Source organism: Daucus carota, chromosome 6 (genome assembly GCF_001625215.2).
Source record: "Daucus carota subsp. sativus chromosome 6, DH1 v3.0, whole genome shotgun sequence".
Lineage (NCBI taxonomy): Eukaryota > Viridiplantae > Streptophyta > Magnoliopsida > Apiales > Apiaceae > Daucus > Daucus carota.
In genome coordinates, this window is record NC_030386.2 from 4764259 (window position 1) to 4782155 (window position 17897).

Consider the following 17897-nt stretch of genomic DNA (forward strand, 5'->3'; position numbering starts at 1 on the left):
ATATATTATTATATTTACTAGATCAAACTAGAAAACATTTAAAAATTTTAAAAATTTTAATTGAATGAGGTATTTTGAGATAAAAGTTTAAAAAAGTTGTGATTCGGCCATGTGTATCGATAACAAGTAGTATTATTTTAGTCATGTACTGATGTAATATTAATAAGGATAATTAAGAAAAAAGGGTGGTAGATATTATTTGAGCAAGTGCCACATAGCAGAAAAGTAAATTGATTTGGAGAGTCGGCAGCATCGCAGATCCATGGAATAACTATGATGCAATTGATGAGTAGAGCACTCCCCTCTGCCATGGCGACTCTTCCTCGTCCTGCCGTATGTTCTTATAATTCATTCATCGCTTCTTCTGCTTATTTGTTTTCGATAATCGATGCTTAGATGTTTCTCATAATTGTTCATTCTTGTTACTCCATCTTTGCTGCTTCCTACACTAACAATATCTACACAAGAATTTGATTCGTTTCAAACCCTAGACTTTACAAACAACATAGGGCTTCTAGTGAAAATGTGAAAAATAAATGTTAGTTGCAGAAAGAGGGAAATGAAAGCTGGATTGAGCATTGGATAAAAGAAAATGATACAATAACATAGCAGAGAGTGAAATAGATCAACTGAAGAGATACCAGATTAGATATTAAGTTTAGTGAGGCCAAGTCACGCGTGCATATATGTTGTTCAATTTCACCTGCTTTCTCCCTAGCTCTCTCATAGTTATTCAATGGCTTATTTCCGCACAACAAATGAAAAACTATAAGGTCTGCATATACATAATATATACATAATCAATATATTTACTATATTTTTTATGCAATATAATTACAAATATTAATTAGTAAATCGAAAATGATATTATACATTTTTTTATTCAAATAATCATTAAAAAAATTCCGATATTCAAACATGATTCTACAACAGAATAATAATTATTCAGAACTGTAGAATCAATTTCGAAAATCAACTTTTTTGTTCAAATTTTAGGTGTTAAATTATTATTAATATAAATGTTGCAGTATTCTATATTAAAATCACAGTTTATATGTATTCTATAATAGAATTTGTAATAAAATTAATGATGTATAATGGTGTAGAGTGTACTACCGAGCTCCATATAAGGAGGTATTCCATGGAATGTTGGCCTATATATATATCTGAAAAAAATGTACACTGCTGATACTTCCAGGGCCAAAGCCATACCATTACTTTTAGGCTTCAATGGACACCAGATCTTACTTGGCCTTATCTTGTTGGCCTAAAACATATGTCCAAGATGCTTTCTCTCTAGTTAGACACTTAGCGTTACATGAAACACTTCGTAGAATCCCTTTAACTTCTTACCTGTTGACTTGGCCTGAGTTTTGTGGAATTATTAATTGCTAGCTCCAAGCTATGCTTACTCTTCATCTCTTTTGTTTACATCGTTTAGAGAGATATATATACAAAATAAACATAGTGCTCCACAACAGCAGTACTGTTCCCTGTTATTATGGTTCTGCAGTGCATTGCAAAAACTATAGAGCTTAATGCTTATCTGCGTTTCACAAACATGTTCTCCATCATCAATGTTCTTACTTGCTTTTGTAATTTGTGCTTGTTTTTAATGATGTTCAATGCTCTTAAACAATAGTCTGGTCAAGGCATGACCTGATTTAATGACCCCTTTACTTGATGACTCTTTAGCCTTTGTATCTTTGTATTGTGTTCTATACAACCTCGCCGAAAACTCATTTTGGAAATGATCGTGTTAATCTATTTTTTTCTAGTGCTTACTCATGGTTCCTTGTATCAAGTTTCCTCTTTTCCTGCAAATATTTTCTATGATTATCACTGCTTCATCTGCAATAGTACTTAAAGGATCCTTTTTTAATATTGTGTTTGTACAACGTTGTAGACGAGGAGGGCCATATGTGTATGGCCAGGTATGAGACAACTGTCCCTTAGAAAACATCTTTTATATGGGTTTATGAGCTTCTTCTCAATACCATTCAAAACTGTGCGTGGAGTAAGTCGATCACTTGGAGTTTCTCATTTTTGTAGTGTTGTCAACATGTCTTCCATGCAAGTTGAACTGGTGAGTACATCCTTAATGGACGACAATTGTAAATGATTTGGCTACTTAACTTTGCATATTCTTTCTTCTTTTTACAATGTATGTTACCAACAAATTGTTCCTTTGCACTCTCCTTTTCCTTATACTTTTTTAAATGAGGGCTGTAACTATTGAGTTCCTTTGTATCTAAAAATGATGCAAGTTGGCTAAAAGAATAGAAAATAATGATCAAGTAAAATTTGTTGAACCTGAAAGGCATATTACTCCGATGGGACTGACTATAATGGTTGACTATTATTTTAATATGATAATAGATGATGCGGAATTCACTACACGTCAGAAAAAGTGCTAATATATAATTATGGCATGCCACATGGATTTTTAGCTGAGAGGTCTTTCCTGTTGGAGATGCTCTTATGTTGTCAAAAAGATCTTTGGCAGCTTTTGGTCAAATCTTATAGCTGCAGGCTTGAACTGGTTATAGTTTAGTTAGCCTAGAGTAGTATATAATTTTGCTATAGAGAAATGCCTGTAGAGCAAAGTAAATAGGTATATGAATTGTATGTGGTCAGTGTGTAGACAAGGTATGCATGTAGATACTAGTGTACTACATTAACGGAAGTATTTTAGTTTGAACTGCCATATAGCTTCTGACGATTAACTTTACTACTAGGTGCCATGTCTCAGAGACAATTATGCTTATCTCTTACATGATTTGAACACGGGAACTGTTGGAGTAGTGGATCCTTCTGAAGCTGTACCGGTCATTGATGCCTTGAGTAAGAAAAACCTCAATTTAACCTACATACTGAACACTCATCATCATTATGATCACACTGGTGGAAATATGGAGTTGAAAGAAAGATATGGCGCCAAGGTAAAACTTTGATCTTTTGAAAAATATTTTGTTGTCTATTTGTCCTTTTACCAACTTCATTTGACAAATTTTAGCTCTTCTTGGCATGTTATAGTAGGTTGTTTGTACTCTGTATAGTGCAGTACTTGACACTTCTGCTTCTCTTGTCCGTTGGTTTTGTAACAACCTGCATAAAATAATACAATGGCCTTTCATTACTTTAAGTCAAAATTTCCATGCTGGAAAAATTTTCTGGATATATTACTTGATCTAAAACTTTATAAGATGTGCAAGTATGATACTGCTTATTCCCGAAAGCTCTACATCTCTTAGGAACTTGAATCTTCGATTTAGAATTTTTCCTGACCAAAACTCAAACAACAAACAAAAGTATCTGTATTAACTTTTTTTTTTGGCTCAAATATTATGTGTAGAAGGATGCTAAAGAAGATTAAAGTAGTATAAGCTACAGATGCTTTCATCATACGTACAGAAAATATATTCTTGATGTTCTGTTTTAATCCTAAACAAATAAAATAAATGGTGCCAAAATTTTCTTGATTCTGTAGTAAATTTAGGAAGACTAGAAGCCAATGTATTGTACTAAGTTGTTTAAATTACTATGTATCTATGGTTTGTATATGATTGGTGACTCTTTAAAATTTAACTACCAATAGTATTTTTTGTCAACCAAGTACTTTTTATATTAATCAAGATTTCTTATTGCACATTGCACATTAATCTTTATACATCAAGTTATCAGTAAATATATAGTTCCAATTTCAATCCTTTTTCTTTGTATAGTTTATGGACTTTGCCTGGTTCATGTGCATAGGTAATTGGCTCTGGAGTGGACATTGATAGAATTCCTGGTATTGATATAGCCTTGAATGACGGGGACAGTTGGATGTTCGGAGGCCATGAGGTGCTTGTAATTGGAACTCCTGGTCATACCAGAGGTTATATATCTGTTACTTTATTACTCCCAAAAGTGCTCATTAATTACATAGTGATGCAGAGCTTAGAAATCAATGATTGGATTCTAAATATATTATAGCAGCTGCTTCATTACAATAAATGTTGCCAAAAATAGTTGGATATCTAACCGTCGTTCCTGAGCATGCATGAGAAGTCATCTTGCTATCGTATGACTTTATGAGCTCCCTTACTTTATTGGTGAATATGTGCAGTTAATTCAGGCTTTTGCATGTCATTGAAGATACATACTTGTAGCATATTAGCCAGTTTTTTTGTAGTGTTGGATAGAATGGAACAGAAGAAGGGATCTGTCATATAGTATCTTTTACTCGAACATATAGTTTTTTCACTCAAGTTCTCTGCATGTTTTTGAATATACTTATGTTAATGAAAAATGACTACATTTGGGCATAAAAGGGGATTTGAAAGCATATTATTTTTCCTTGCGGTTCATGAAATTCTGAATAGTAACAGCTTTTATATTAATATTCTTTGCAAGTAAAAAAATTGTTTTGCTCGTACCATCTAGCATAAAACTTAAACTTTTATCCTCTGATCTTTAATATCAAAATATGATTCTTTTTGTGGAACGGATGGAAAATCTTATTGAATTTTAATCATAGTCTAGAATGAGCTGATACAGTAATATAACAGCTAAAGGGTGCTTTGTCAGTAATCTTGAGAAAGCCTTTAAAAAGCTTTCGGTAGGTCATGATCTGATTATTTTTATTGTCACCCCTAGGTCAGGATGGGGGTAAATCTCAATCAGGGTCTGTAGTAACAGCTTTAGGTTTGAACAAGCCTTTCAGTAGGTCATGACTCATGATCTGAATTTTTAAGTTCTCTCCGTGGGACAGTAACAGCTTTATGTTTGAAACAGCCTTTGAAAGGCTTTCAGCAGGCCAATCTAATGTTTCAGTTCTCTTTTTAGGACAGTGTGACAGAAAAATTTATAGTCAGGGTGTTAAATAACAGCGTCATCTTTTTATTGGAATTAGATAGAGATCTCTGTGTATAAATATATAGGCTTCATTACTTATAAAACTTTACCCAACTGACAGCTCACCAACTCTACTAATCTAAGCTAATTTCTTGTTTACTTGAGACTTTATAGTAAGACTGATAGACGCTTTATACTGGTGCTTTGCATTAATAGTAACTATAGCAGCAAAAGATGTTAAAGGAATTGTATCACTAGTCTCAGGGTGTTAAATAACAGTGTTAGGTTTTTATTAGAATTAGATAGATCTCTCTCTCTCTCTCTCTCTCTCTCTCTCTCTCTCTCTCTCTGTGTGCATATATAAATATATATATAAGCTTCTTTACTGGTAAAACTTTACCTAACTGACAGCTCACTAACTCCACAAATCTGAGCTAATTGCTTGTTTAATTGAGACTTTATAGTAAGACTTATAGACGCTTTATACTGGCGCTCTCCATCAATATTAACTATAGCAGCAAAGGAAGTTAAAGGATGTCTAGAATGAACTGATACCGTAATATAACAGCTAAAGGGTGCTTTGTCAGTAATCTTGAGAAAGCCTTTAAAAAGCTTTCGGTAGGTCATGATCTGATTATTTTTATTGTCACCCCTAGGTCAGGATGGGGGTAAATCTCAATCAGGGTCTGTAGTAACAGCTTTAGGTTTGAACAAGCCTTTCAGTAGGTCATGACTCATGATCTGAATTTTTAAGTTCTCTCCTTGGGACAGTAACAGCTTTATGTTTGAAACAGCCTTTAAGAGGCTTTCAGCAGGCCAATCTAATTTTTCAGTTCTCTTTTTAGGACAGTGTGACAGAAAAATTTATAGTCAGGGTGTTAAATAACAGCATCAGCTTTTTATTGGAATTTGATAGAGATCTCTGTGTATAAATATATAGGCTTCATTACTTATAAAACTTTACCCAACTGACAGCTCACCAACTCTACTAATCTGAGCTAATTTCTTGTTTACTTGAGACTTTATAGTAAGACTGATAGACGCTTTATACTGGTGCTTTGCATTAATAGTAACATAGCAGCAAAAGATGTTAAAGGAATTGTATCACTAGTCTCAGGATGTTAAATAACAGCGTTAGGTTCTTATTAGAATTAGATAGATCTCTCTCTCTCTCTCTCTCTCTCTCTCTCTCTCTCTCTCTCTCTCTGTGTGCATATATAAATATATATATAGGCTTCTTTACTGGTAAAACTTTACCTAAACGACAGCTCACTAACTCCACAAATCTGAGCTAATTGCTTGTTTACTTGAGACTTTATAGTAAGACTTATAGACGCTTTATACTGGCGCTCTTCATCAATATTAACTATAGTAGCAAAGGATGTTAAAGGAATTGTATCCCCCCCCCCCCCCCCAACAACACACACACACACACACACACACACACACACAAACAAGTTGAAGGCTACAGAAGGAATATGCAAACCCCAGAAATGATATCCTACAGTTTTTCTCTAACAAACTGTAAATCCAATTCAGTTTGCTCGGTTCAAGTGATGTGACTTAATTTAAACCCTTTTTCAGTCATTTATAATATAGATTAAGCAACGGTATCGTTCAACTCCGAGGTTCAAGGGCTCATTTCCCTTCTATTTTGCTATACAAATAAATGATTTGATTTTGATTTTATAACTAATCTAAATATTAATTCAAGAGAAACTGTTTTAAAGTAATTAAATAAATACGTTGGAAAGCATGAATATCCACCACTAAACCTATGACACAATTCTGAGTTCTTTGATATGTTAAGAAAGATACTTATAAGAGAACTTGCCATGGACCGCATAGAATCAAACTCTGTTATTCGTAACCCCATGGAATGCATAGAAAGGTTAAAATGAATTACACACTAATACAATTAATCTCATGGACAACATAGAAAGATTAATCGACTTTGTAGAGATGACAATCACATAACATGTTGGATGTCCGCATACCCTAGTTAATTCAAGCATCTCTACAAGCATTGACGCATATATAAGCAGAACCAAAACACATCTCCATAACTCAAAACTGTATAATTATCAAAAGGTTCAGGGCTTCAAAACAGCCCTCCAACATTAGAAGTTTAGCCAATCATAGTAATAATAAAACAAGTAAGAATCATGAAAAGATTATGATATAATACAAAGTGTAGAGGTAGAAGAATTATCCGTATGTTGTTGATCTTGCAATCTCCAAGCACAAGTTCCTTCTCTTGGCTTCTCCTCGTGGTGGCTATCTCCCTAATAATACATATATGATATTCTATCTAATAAAACCTAATACTAAAGTGTTTTAATTCTGATAGGAGCATATAAGGAAATTCCAAAACTGAATAGATTTCCAAAAGGTCAAATTCGTAGTTGATTTTTGTCTCTGTTCTTGGGATGTCCAGTTGGCTTTTGATATTCGGACCCATCTAGAATGATGGAAAATTAAATTATCTTCGCGTGGGCTGTTGAATCACCTGAATCCGATTTCTAGATCTCCAAATTTGGCCCAAACAATATTTCTTGTACAGTTAGCCAACAAATCCCATTTTCTTCTAATTTGTCCCAAATCCATTCCAATTTAGAATTCCTTGCTTCCTACAATAAAACATTAAAATATAATTAACTTACATATGCAATTAAGTGCAAATCATAACTTGTATGAGAAAAATAATCATTTAAAATACATATAAATATATACTCTATCAAATATCGTTAATATCCCAACACTTAACATATTGCACGTCTTAAGGCAAATACAATTATTACTAATTACTAACAACACTTTCTTAGAAGACACAATTGCGTAGAGCATATACAAGCCGTAAACCTCTAGGCAGCCCTAGTAGGATGAGTGTTGTCTCTTGAGGGTTTATAGACGACATAGCCACAAAATCAAATATTTTTAATCACCAAGTCTTAAGCAGAAAAAACATCATATTACTCCACATATGCAAACCTCAATTACATAACAATCTGAATAAGTGTGAAGGTACAAGTACTCTTACTTATGTACCATTCATACACAATAATCCAAGTATGCATACAATGTATAGATAGACCCTGAGCGTTCCACCGGACCGGGTTCACCCACAATATTGTTTTACGAATCTGTTTCCGTACCTCGTATTGTGTCGAATCACGTTCTATGTAACATTGGTTCAAAATGAGGAATCGGGGTAGTTTGGGATAGGCTTAAAACTTAGTTCTAGTTATCATGTGTTTGGTTTACCATAGGAATAGATATATCTCTTATTATTTGGTTTAAAAGTATTGTGGAATAATATGTTAAATTATTTTAGGATTTAATATGTATAATATTTTTATTTTTAATATGTGCATATTATTTTTTAGAAGTCCAAATAAACTAACCACACCCATCTCCCTTCATTGCTTTTAAAACCATACCTTAACCTTAAGAGTTAAGGAATGTGTTTGCAATATACCAATAAAAGTGTAATCACTTCAATAACTATCATAACGGCCTTTCAAGTTTCAAAGTTGGATTTATAAAAGCATGAAAATACAGACCACTAGACAAGTGCACTCTAAGTACCTCAGAACCCTTTAAGGCAGAAGCAAGGTGTTTATCTCTTCAGGCATGCATGTACTAAATGTTGCGTCTTTGTTAATATACAAGATTGTTGTCTTTGGTTTCTTCGATATGGGTTTTGAGTTGGAACCACTTACAATCTTAATATCGAATGATGAACCACAAATCAAATGACCATTATAGTGCTTCACATCACATTTCAAACGTTTTCACACTGTAAGGCCTCCACACATATGACCATCTGTTACCACCAAGATCTAACTTCAGATCCCTTGGTTTTGATACCACTTTTTGGGTTTGCTAAGCATGTCTTCACTCTATAATAGTATGATATTGCCAACTTTTAACAAATGCCCGAATATAAATATGCCCCCAAATAAAATTAATGGTTTATAAAAATATATATTTTGTATTGCTTACCTTTGTGTTCTGTGTACAAAAATAAAACCCAGTTTTGTATTTTTCAGATCGTGTTTGTGTACTATATTGTGAGTTGAGGAATGTTTAGCCAACCCAAATTTGCGGACCCATCTCAATATTGAATTAGTAAATAAACCAAGAACTAATGTTTGGTCTAATAATAGTCAAGTTAAAGAAGCTTCGAATAAGGCTCCTATGAGGTTCCTATATTAGGAAGACGTGATATCGGCGATGTTCTTTTTGAAGCCGGAGGATTGTGAAAGCTGGGATTGGGTAACTCATCAGATGGAAGGACACTCGTGGGTGATCCGAAACATATGTGGATAATAATTGTATGCTTAGACAATTATTACAAAAGGTATGTCTTGGTCACAATATATGAGAAAGATTGTTGGGTAGTACCCCAATATGAATTGGAATCTGATTTGAGTCAGATTTCAGAATTGGATTCTAATTGTAGCTGGGTATTTCAGAATTAGATTATGATTTAGCTAAGTTTGAGATGACTATATTTCATAATCATATTGTGTTTGTTATGTGTGCTCAAGTTGTAGACTTAGGTACCGCTTGAGAGCGAATGCTCGAGTATCCAAGTCAAGCTTGTTAAGTCGACAAGTCAAGCCTAGGCGTCCAACTACCTTCAAATTGATTAGTTGACAAGTCGCCCGACTAATCGTAAAAAGTCGAAAAATAGTTGACATACATATATTTAGAGTAACTATAATATATAACATTACTCAAAACATATCAATTCCATAATTCAAATAAAACTAATATATAGTAAGTTCAAGTACCAAAGTCATATAGTGAAAACAACAAAAAAACACAATAATGCATCAAAGAGTCAAATGAACTAAACAAAAACAATCATGCATCAATGAGATCGGAGATGAGATGAAGGCAGTTGGAGATGATGACTTTAGGTTTCAAATTAAAATCACGTACATTTTATTAACCCCCCCTAATTTTTGAGTTCGGGTCAAGTAATTAGTCAGGTTTTCCAACTTCCAAGTCGGATCCGGGTGAAACCCATGGACGCCAAACTGAACAAGTCGTAGGTCGACTTTCCCTGCTGTCGACTAGTCGTGGACTAGTGACTTGACAACCATGATCCAAGTTTGATTGATTGTATTATTGATAACGGTTTTGATTAATAATACAAGTTGGGACGTGGGTTTCCCGCGTCATATATTTTATTTGTGTGTACTTTGCATTAGAAGGTGAATCTCATATTTTAATCTCTGACAATTAGTCCCTTATAAAATTTACCTTGTCAGCCACTTTAGCCACTTTTGTTGGCTCTTCCCTTGTTCTCATGCACAAAACAGAATAGAAGACAAAATTTTGATATTACATCAAAGCCTCAGTTTTTCCCGATAAGACTACAAATGCTAAGCACAATTTAACAAGGTTCTGATGCATGCAGGACACATTAGCTTCTACTTTCCGGGATTCGGATCAGTTTTTACTGGAGACACTTTATTCAGCTTATCATGCGGGAAACTTTTTGAGGGAACCCCTGAGCAGGTAATAACTCTTGCAATGTTTTGCTTAATATGTACGTATATTAAGTTCTGTGACACTTGGCCTTACATCCTTAAGCATTGCTTCTAGGATCTCATGGTATATGCCTTAACAAATTGTAGTGATCATTGTTCCTTTAAGACTCATATTTACCCCGATTTACATGGTGGTTTGGTTTTTCTCGCTTATGGATTCTGGAAGGCATTTGGTGCAGTAATTAGATCCATCATTGCTTTCCTTTAGAATATATATACATGTTAGCAGGTTGGTCAACAAGCCAGTGGTTGTCATGTGAATAATGATGCTTGTGTAAACTACCAAGGAAGTACTAAAACATGGAATCATGTTGAATTGTTTATGATTAGGTAGCCTAAGAATAAATTGATATTTAAAGCACAAATTTAGCTTATAAACACCAAGGGATACTCTCATCCTTCGAAAGGCTTATAAGTGGAAGCTACTCTTAGTTGACAATAATGTTGTCTAGCTGGTATCCTTCCTTTTCTTTTAAAAATTTTCTCTTAATTTTTGTAAGTTTCTCATGTACCATTCTGTTCAAAAAAAAAATATTCGATTGCAGTTGGTTTTTTTGACAAATTTCAACTAAAACACTTTGTTGCACAAAGATAGTAGTTTTATTGTATTATTCTCAAGGAAAACATCTTTGAATAGTTGAATAGTTCAAAGATTGAATAGATGAAGAATATTGCATTCTGTTCAGTTTTGTGCTGTGCTGTTGGAAATAATTTGAAATTGAAATCTTATTAAATTTGGATTCAAAATAAATTAGATATGTTTTAGTTTAAATAAATCCTAATTTCAAGGATTTATTATAGAGTTTATTTAGATAAGTATTAGGAGGAATAGGGTTAGCTATATTTGGCATTCAGTTACACATTTGCTTAGTTGTATTCTGGAAGTTAATAATATAGTTCATGAATCCTTGATGCGAGCTTATTTTGATCCTTTTACTAAAGAATAAAATAAAATGAGCACAGCCCTTAACGTTATCTTGAGTTTAAGTGCAGACAAACAGACATTAATGTTTCCGCTGTCTGGATATTTTTTCGTGAAGCAGTGGCAACATGCACTTAATATACTCATATAAGAAAAGGCACTTGCTTCAAATTGTCTATATCACTCGTCAACTTGCTTTATCTGCTTACCTCTCTCCATCTTTTTACTCTTTTGTTTCTCTCCTTCAACTTTTTAATCCAATATTCCAATACACTGATTCTGTGTTTCATGTTATTGACAACAGGTGTCAAATTTTCAAATCGCAACTATCAACTGACCTAATTATATCTTTCATGATATACCCATTATTCTAGACACTCCCAAAATATAAGTTAATCTAAGAGAGCAAGTATGAGTTACTAATTAGTTCTAATAAGAAGACGCAAGAAATTTTTCTCTAAACATCAGATGCAAATCTAAAAGTAAATGATATTTTAAGAAATTACTAAATCATTTTAGTTTGGGTCAAATATTTAAATTACCCGACATTTTCCAATCTAAACCTTTTCATGCCGTAATTACTGTATATAAAAACTTAAGATTTGTTTTTGACTGGGCCAAACATATTCATCATGCAGGAGACTGACTGGTTGAGAGGCAATAGTTAAAGAAGTGTGTGTGTGTGTGTGTTTTCATATAAATAGTTAAATACTAAAGTGAGATGATGTAATATGCATTGAAACTATTATTTGGAAACTCTTAAAAGTATTTTTGCAAGGTTCTAATAATAATTTGAAGACTTTACAAAAGAACCGGAGCACAAAGGAAACGATGTGCTATCTGGGTCCAGAGGTATTAACTAAAAGGACCCTGGGACGGTGATTCTTGGGTCTGGTTCTGATGTTGTTTGGTCACAGCCCCTATATTAAATGAATTTTAAAATATTTATTTATTTTGATGTGTTTTGTTGACTTTTGAAAAAAAAACAAATGATAAAGTAATACAAAGGTAAAATAATACTGGTTTATTATTCTGAAGAATAAAAGTATATTAGACTCCACGAGAACAGATAAAGTTCGAGGATAATGACATTAAAATGTCATTATCTTCATTAAATGATAAGCAGAACCAAAAGAGAATAAAAGTATATTAAATGAAGCATTTAATATACTATGTTGATATTCTATTAAAAATAAATAAAAAGAGGTATATTAAATAAAAAGAGAATTAAAGTATATTAAATGAAGCATTTAATCCGGACTAACGAAGAATAAAAGTATATTAAATGAAGCATTGTGGCTCATATACTATGTAGGAAAACAGAAGTAAAACAAATTTTTTATTATTCTGATGCATAAAAGTAAATTACAACTGTAAGTCTTTGTCAAACTAAAAAGTAGCTTACCCTATCCCACTAATACTCATCTAAAACAAACCTATAGTAACTCCTTGAAACTAGGTTCTATTGAAACTAAAACAAAATAATTTATTTTGAATTCAAATTAATATGATTTCAAAACAATTCAAATAATTTTGAATTATTTCCAACATGTTTGCAATTGTAATGCCATGCCATTTACACCAAGCAGCATCAGCATAAAAACATTGCAGCGAGGATCAACGCCTGCTTGTTTCTTCAATGAAAGGATTAAAACTGAAATTTCTTAATTAGCTAAATGCTGAACTATTATTTTATGGTGTGGATGGATCATACTAAAGCTTACCTAACGAATTAGCGATCAAACAAATAATTTTTTCTTGTCTTTTACCTTTTCTGTAAGATATGACTCTTTTGTTTGTTCCAGATGTATGCCTCGCTTAAAAGAATAACTTCCTTGCCTGATGAAACAAATGTATATTGCGGTCATGAATATACATTGGTAAGTTGTATTTTACATTTGATTCTAAGTTGTTTTTCATTTTCACTTCTATATGATTAACATCCACCACTATATGACTCTCATGACAGAGTAATTCAAAGTTTGCATTGTCTATAGAACCTGGAAATGAAATGCTGCAGTCATATTCCTCCCACATAGCTCATCTTTGCTCTAAGGGTGTACCTACGGTAATGTGTATATATATTCGTACATAATATAGCTTGTAGATAGAAACCATAATGAATGTGATATGAATATGATGAAGAGCTCTTGGTGAAAGCATTCAGACTGTACAAATAAATCAGTTAAAGGGGTTATATAGTTTGGACATGATAGGATTATATCAACTATAAACACAGGACCACTAGGGATCAACTATCGACTAATAATTTGTGTATTCAACATCAATTATATAATTCAGGATGTGCATTTGGCAAGAGTCCAAATATAAATCAGCTTGAATTTCCATTGTAGTCTGACGAATTGCATTCCCCTCTCCTCTTAGAAATAAAGGTTTGAGGCCTGGAACCTCGATGAGGGAGAGGGTGCAAATATTTAATTATCATGATTGACCATTACCAAAAACAATTTCTCTGCCACAAGACAAACTATTCTTGTCTCAAGTGTTATATGCAAATAGAAATTGTAATCAAACCTATAACACTACAGTTCTAGTTTCTCTTTGCTTCTACTGCCGTATTTCTTCTGTTTTCTTAATTTGTTGTTGGCTTATTGCGCTCTAAATATTTTCCGGGAGCTGTTATAGATTCCAACAACGTTGAAGATGGAGAAGGCATGTAATCCATTCCTCCGCACTGCAAGTACAGAAATCAGGCGGTCACTAAATATACCTGCTACAGCAAGTGATGAAGAAACCTTGGGCGCTATTCGACGAGCAAAGGATGATTTCTAGCTTTCTTGGGGTTCTTTTCTACACCTTTCTTGTGCATACAATATTTGTTTTGGGGTGCATAATCTTTTGAATTGCCCATCAATAGTTATGTATATTGGGCTGCTCTAATATTCCTTTAGATACTTTTCTATTTTCATACTCCTTTTGTGGGCATTGTATAACAGTAACAATGTGCTGATCTTGCTGTAAGATGTTAATTTGCTAGATAGAATTGCTATGTTAATAATTTGGTGAAAGGTTCATCGGAAAAACTTTTAAATATAACAATCATTTTATTATGGTGTAGAAGCTGGTGAAATGCACGGGCTTGCTAAATGTGAATTTTATAAACCAAAAAAGAAGGTACAAGTACCAGGGCATACCATATGGTGAGAGATGGACAGCCCAAAAATGTGGAGATAGAACATAGCTGAGACTGATACAAAATATATATGCTTGACTAGGCACTCTTGTATTTATACACTGATGTATAAAAAAGGTACCTGGTTGTCACGATTTGAATTCATGTCTCCTAGTGAAATCATTTATAAGGGTATGAGAGCGGACTGGGCAACTACTATATACCAATGAGAGGGATGAGGGAAATAATGGGGCGGTGTGAACAAGTTTAAAAGGTAGAAGTGAAAATTTTAAGTTGTTAAAGTGTTCGGTAATTTTAACTTATAAATTTTTCTTTGGTGTTTGGATAATTTGACTTATAAGTTCATGACGTGTTTGGTATTATAAGATATTTTTTTAAATTTTTTTTATTGATAATAGATAAAATTTGGTAAAAAATATAAAATATAAAATAATAGAGACGGATATTTGTTTTAATTTTTTTTAAAGTGCATCTGTATAGGCCTGTCAATGGAGCGAAAATCCGACCCGATCCGATCTGGGGTCATTTTAGTGGATATGGATTTAACAAAAAAAAAATCCGATCCGAAATGCGATGCGATAAGAAAAATCCGATAATAAATGGGTTGGATATGAATTTAGTGTGATCCGATCCGTTTATAACCCGATCCGGTTAATAATTAATAATATATATATATATATATATATTGAGTGGAGTTCTGTGGGACACTATAGTTTTGAAGATAGTGGAGTCCCTAAGATCCACCATTCATTTAAAAACAAAAACCAATGGCTGAGATTTAATGAATTAAAAAAAAACGGCTGCCAGTTATTAATGAATTTGAAATCCAGTTTCGCGCACGACTCTGCAAGAAGCATCCGAAGCATCCGGTGAAGGACTCAACAGCGCTATCCAGAATCCCCCACTTCCGTTGTCTTCATCCCTATTTGTAGGACGCTTTAGAGGTAATCTAACCACCGACGAAGAAGAACGCAGATTAAGTGCAGAACGATAAAAAACCATTAATCTGTATTGATGATACGCTGGCAGAAATAATCCTGTATTATACACATGTCCTGCAAAGATAACTTATGCACAATGGCCATTGCAGTACAGGACTTCAAATGCACGTAAGATGCATTCAAAAATCATACACAACTTACTTGCTTCGGAATTCTTAATAGCCATTAGACAAATTACACGGAATGTTCCCCGAATTAAAGATATTGCCACTGACGTATGTAAAAGCAACAATTTAGAAGATGAAATATTAAATTGTTTCGTACTTGCAGGACACTTCTTCCACATTCAATCCTGGAAAGACTCAGTGGCAGTTGAAACTGCCTAATAAGATAAGCACGAGCCTTCTCTTCAAAAACCTGCACGTTTGACTTTTTTTTTAAAAAAAAATAATAATAATCCAAAACACATCTCAGCCATTGGATGTAATAAAAGATGGAGGGCCCAGATTGGGACTCCAAGGACTCCAAAAAATATAGGACTCCATATAACTTTTGTCTATATATATTATGTAATAATATATTTTATTCCCGATAGTATTTACAGAATGAGAGCTATTAGTTAGTTATATTTAATTCATTTACTACTGATTAACATAAACACTTACAATGAGGCTAATATGCAGCAATGCAGTGGTAAAGATTCATGTGTAAGCTTGCTGGTCCATAATATAGTCTATCATGTCTCCTGCCAGTCACCACTCACCAGTGTCTTCTTTTTTATTTTTGATGTTTACATTCTTTATTTATTTTTTCTGGTATTTATCTTCCCATTTTGGTATTGTTTTTTAAGATTAGACAACTAGACTTGGCCTTTCATTTTTCCTTATTTTGTTTAATGCATTCTTTAATCTTGTATATAATTAATTCATTTTTATATGATTCAACATGGAAATAAATTCATTTTTTTAGCATTCATTTATATATATAGTAAATGGATCGGATATCTGATCCGAGATCCTTGATCCTAATGGATATGGATATGGATCGGCTTAAAAAAAATCCGGTCCCGATCCAATCCGAATCCGAATCCGATAAAATAAACGGATATGGATATGGATTTAGGTCGATCCGATCCGAACCCGATCCATTGACAGGCCTACATCTGTATAGTGAAAAAATAATTATTTTTTCTGTTATTTTAGCATCGAAAATACTGAAAAGCGAAGCTAGGTGCAAGGGAGTGTGAGCTCATTAGATTTTTCTAGTCAATAAGAAAGTGTGAAGCGAGAAGCAGAAAAAAGAAGTAACAAAACTGAACTTCTCACTTCCGAAAAAGCGCTCCAGCTTTTTTGTCCAGACAAATTTTGTGCTTCTCCTTAAAAAAAGTAGACACCCCCAATAATAATATAAAATGATGCATTATAGAGGATAATCATTTAAAATTAAGTTTTTCTCTTTATTTATTTATCTATATCTTGAAAATGGTAATAAAATAAATTTATTAAAATTTATGAAGATAAATATGAGAGAGATTTTAAATTGAACTAGTCGATTGAAACTTTAATAGTGAAAGATGATGCATCGTATCAATCAATTAAATTTTATCGGAAGATGAATTGTTTAAAATCATTGATCACATATTGATAATTTAATGAATTTCTAGAATTCTAATTACGATTTTTCTTGATTTTAATATTTTATCGGCTCATTTTATGTTATTATTGCAATATATAAAGATATAAACATAAGTGATATCATCAAAATATTACAGACTATCATTATGTATTGATGATGTTACAAAAAATTAGCTAGTAATCAAATTCGAACCTAAACTTAGTGACTAAAAAAAATCAGTACCGAACCAATGATTTGGGTGATATTCCCAAGGTTTTTTTTTTCAAGCGTGGAAGTCAACGAACTAGAATTAGTAGGATTTATTTTCATAATATAATAATAAACAAAATAAAATAAAATAGGTGGAAATTGTTATAGGAAAAGATAGAAAAAATGAAAAAAATGTCCGATAGCAAGTTGATCGGTTAATTCAAATTAAATAAGAAATGGGAGTTAGCACGCGGTTTTGTTGGTACCCTCCAACCGAATCCAATTCAATAATGAGACATTAGTAAGTAAAAGGGAAAAAAATTTAGTTGGGTGGTAAGTTTTTAAAAACACAATAAGTTGAGTCGCAAAAAAATATATTTTCCTTAATATTTTTAATAAATGTTGATTAACTTCATTTTCCTTTTAGTTCTAAAATAAACTTTCAAATTGTTTTCCTTTAAATTTTTCTTAAGTCTGTTGCTAACCTATTTTAACAGACATATTTCAGGAATTATAACTCCAAAACGATAATTTAGGAAGCACAAAAACCAGAATACAATACAAGTATATTGCGACCTTTTTTTTTTTTTTTTTTTTGAATAAAAGTATATTGCGACCTTGATAATTCATTAGAATAAAAATGATCTTACAGA

General features: G+C 32.8%; 1 protein-coding gene across 1 annotated transcript; it reads left to right on the plus strand.

The window, feature by feature from the left end:
• The first annotated feature begins 152 nt into the window (after window positions 1-152).
• LOC108227848 (hydroxyacylglutathione hydrolase 2, mitochondrial-like) lies at window positions 153-14396 on the plus strand. The gene is made up of 8 exons (XM_017403211.2): window positions 153-333; window positions 1907-2086; window positions 2739-2942; window positions 3757-3880; window positions 10271-10371; window positions 13131-13205; window positions 13295-13393; window positions 13972-14396. The coding sequence occupies exons 1-8, from the start codon at window positions 274-276 to the stop codon at window positions 14116-14118; spliced, it is 990 nt and encodes a 329-aa protein (XP_017258700.1). The 5' UTR covers window positions 153-273; the 3' UTR covers window positions 14119-14396.
• The last annotated feature ends 3501 nt before the right edge of the window (window positions 14397-17897 follow it).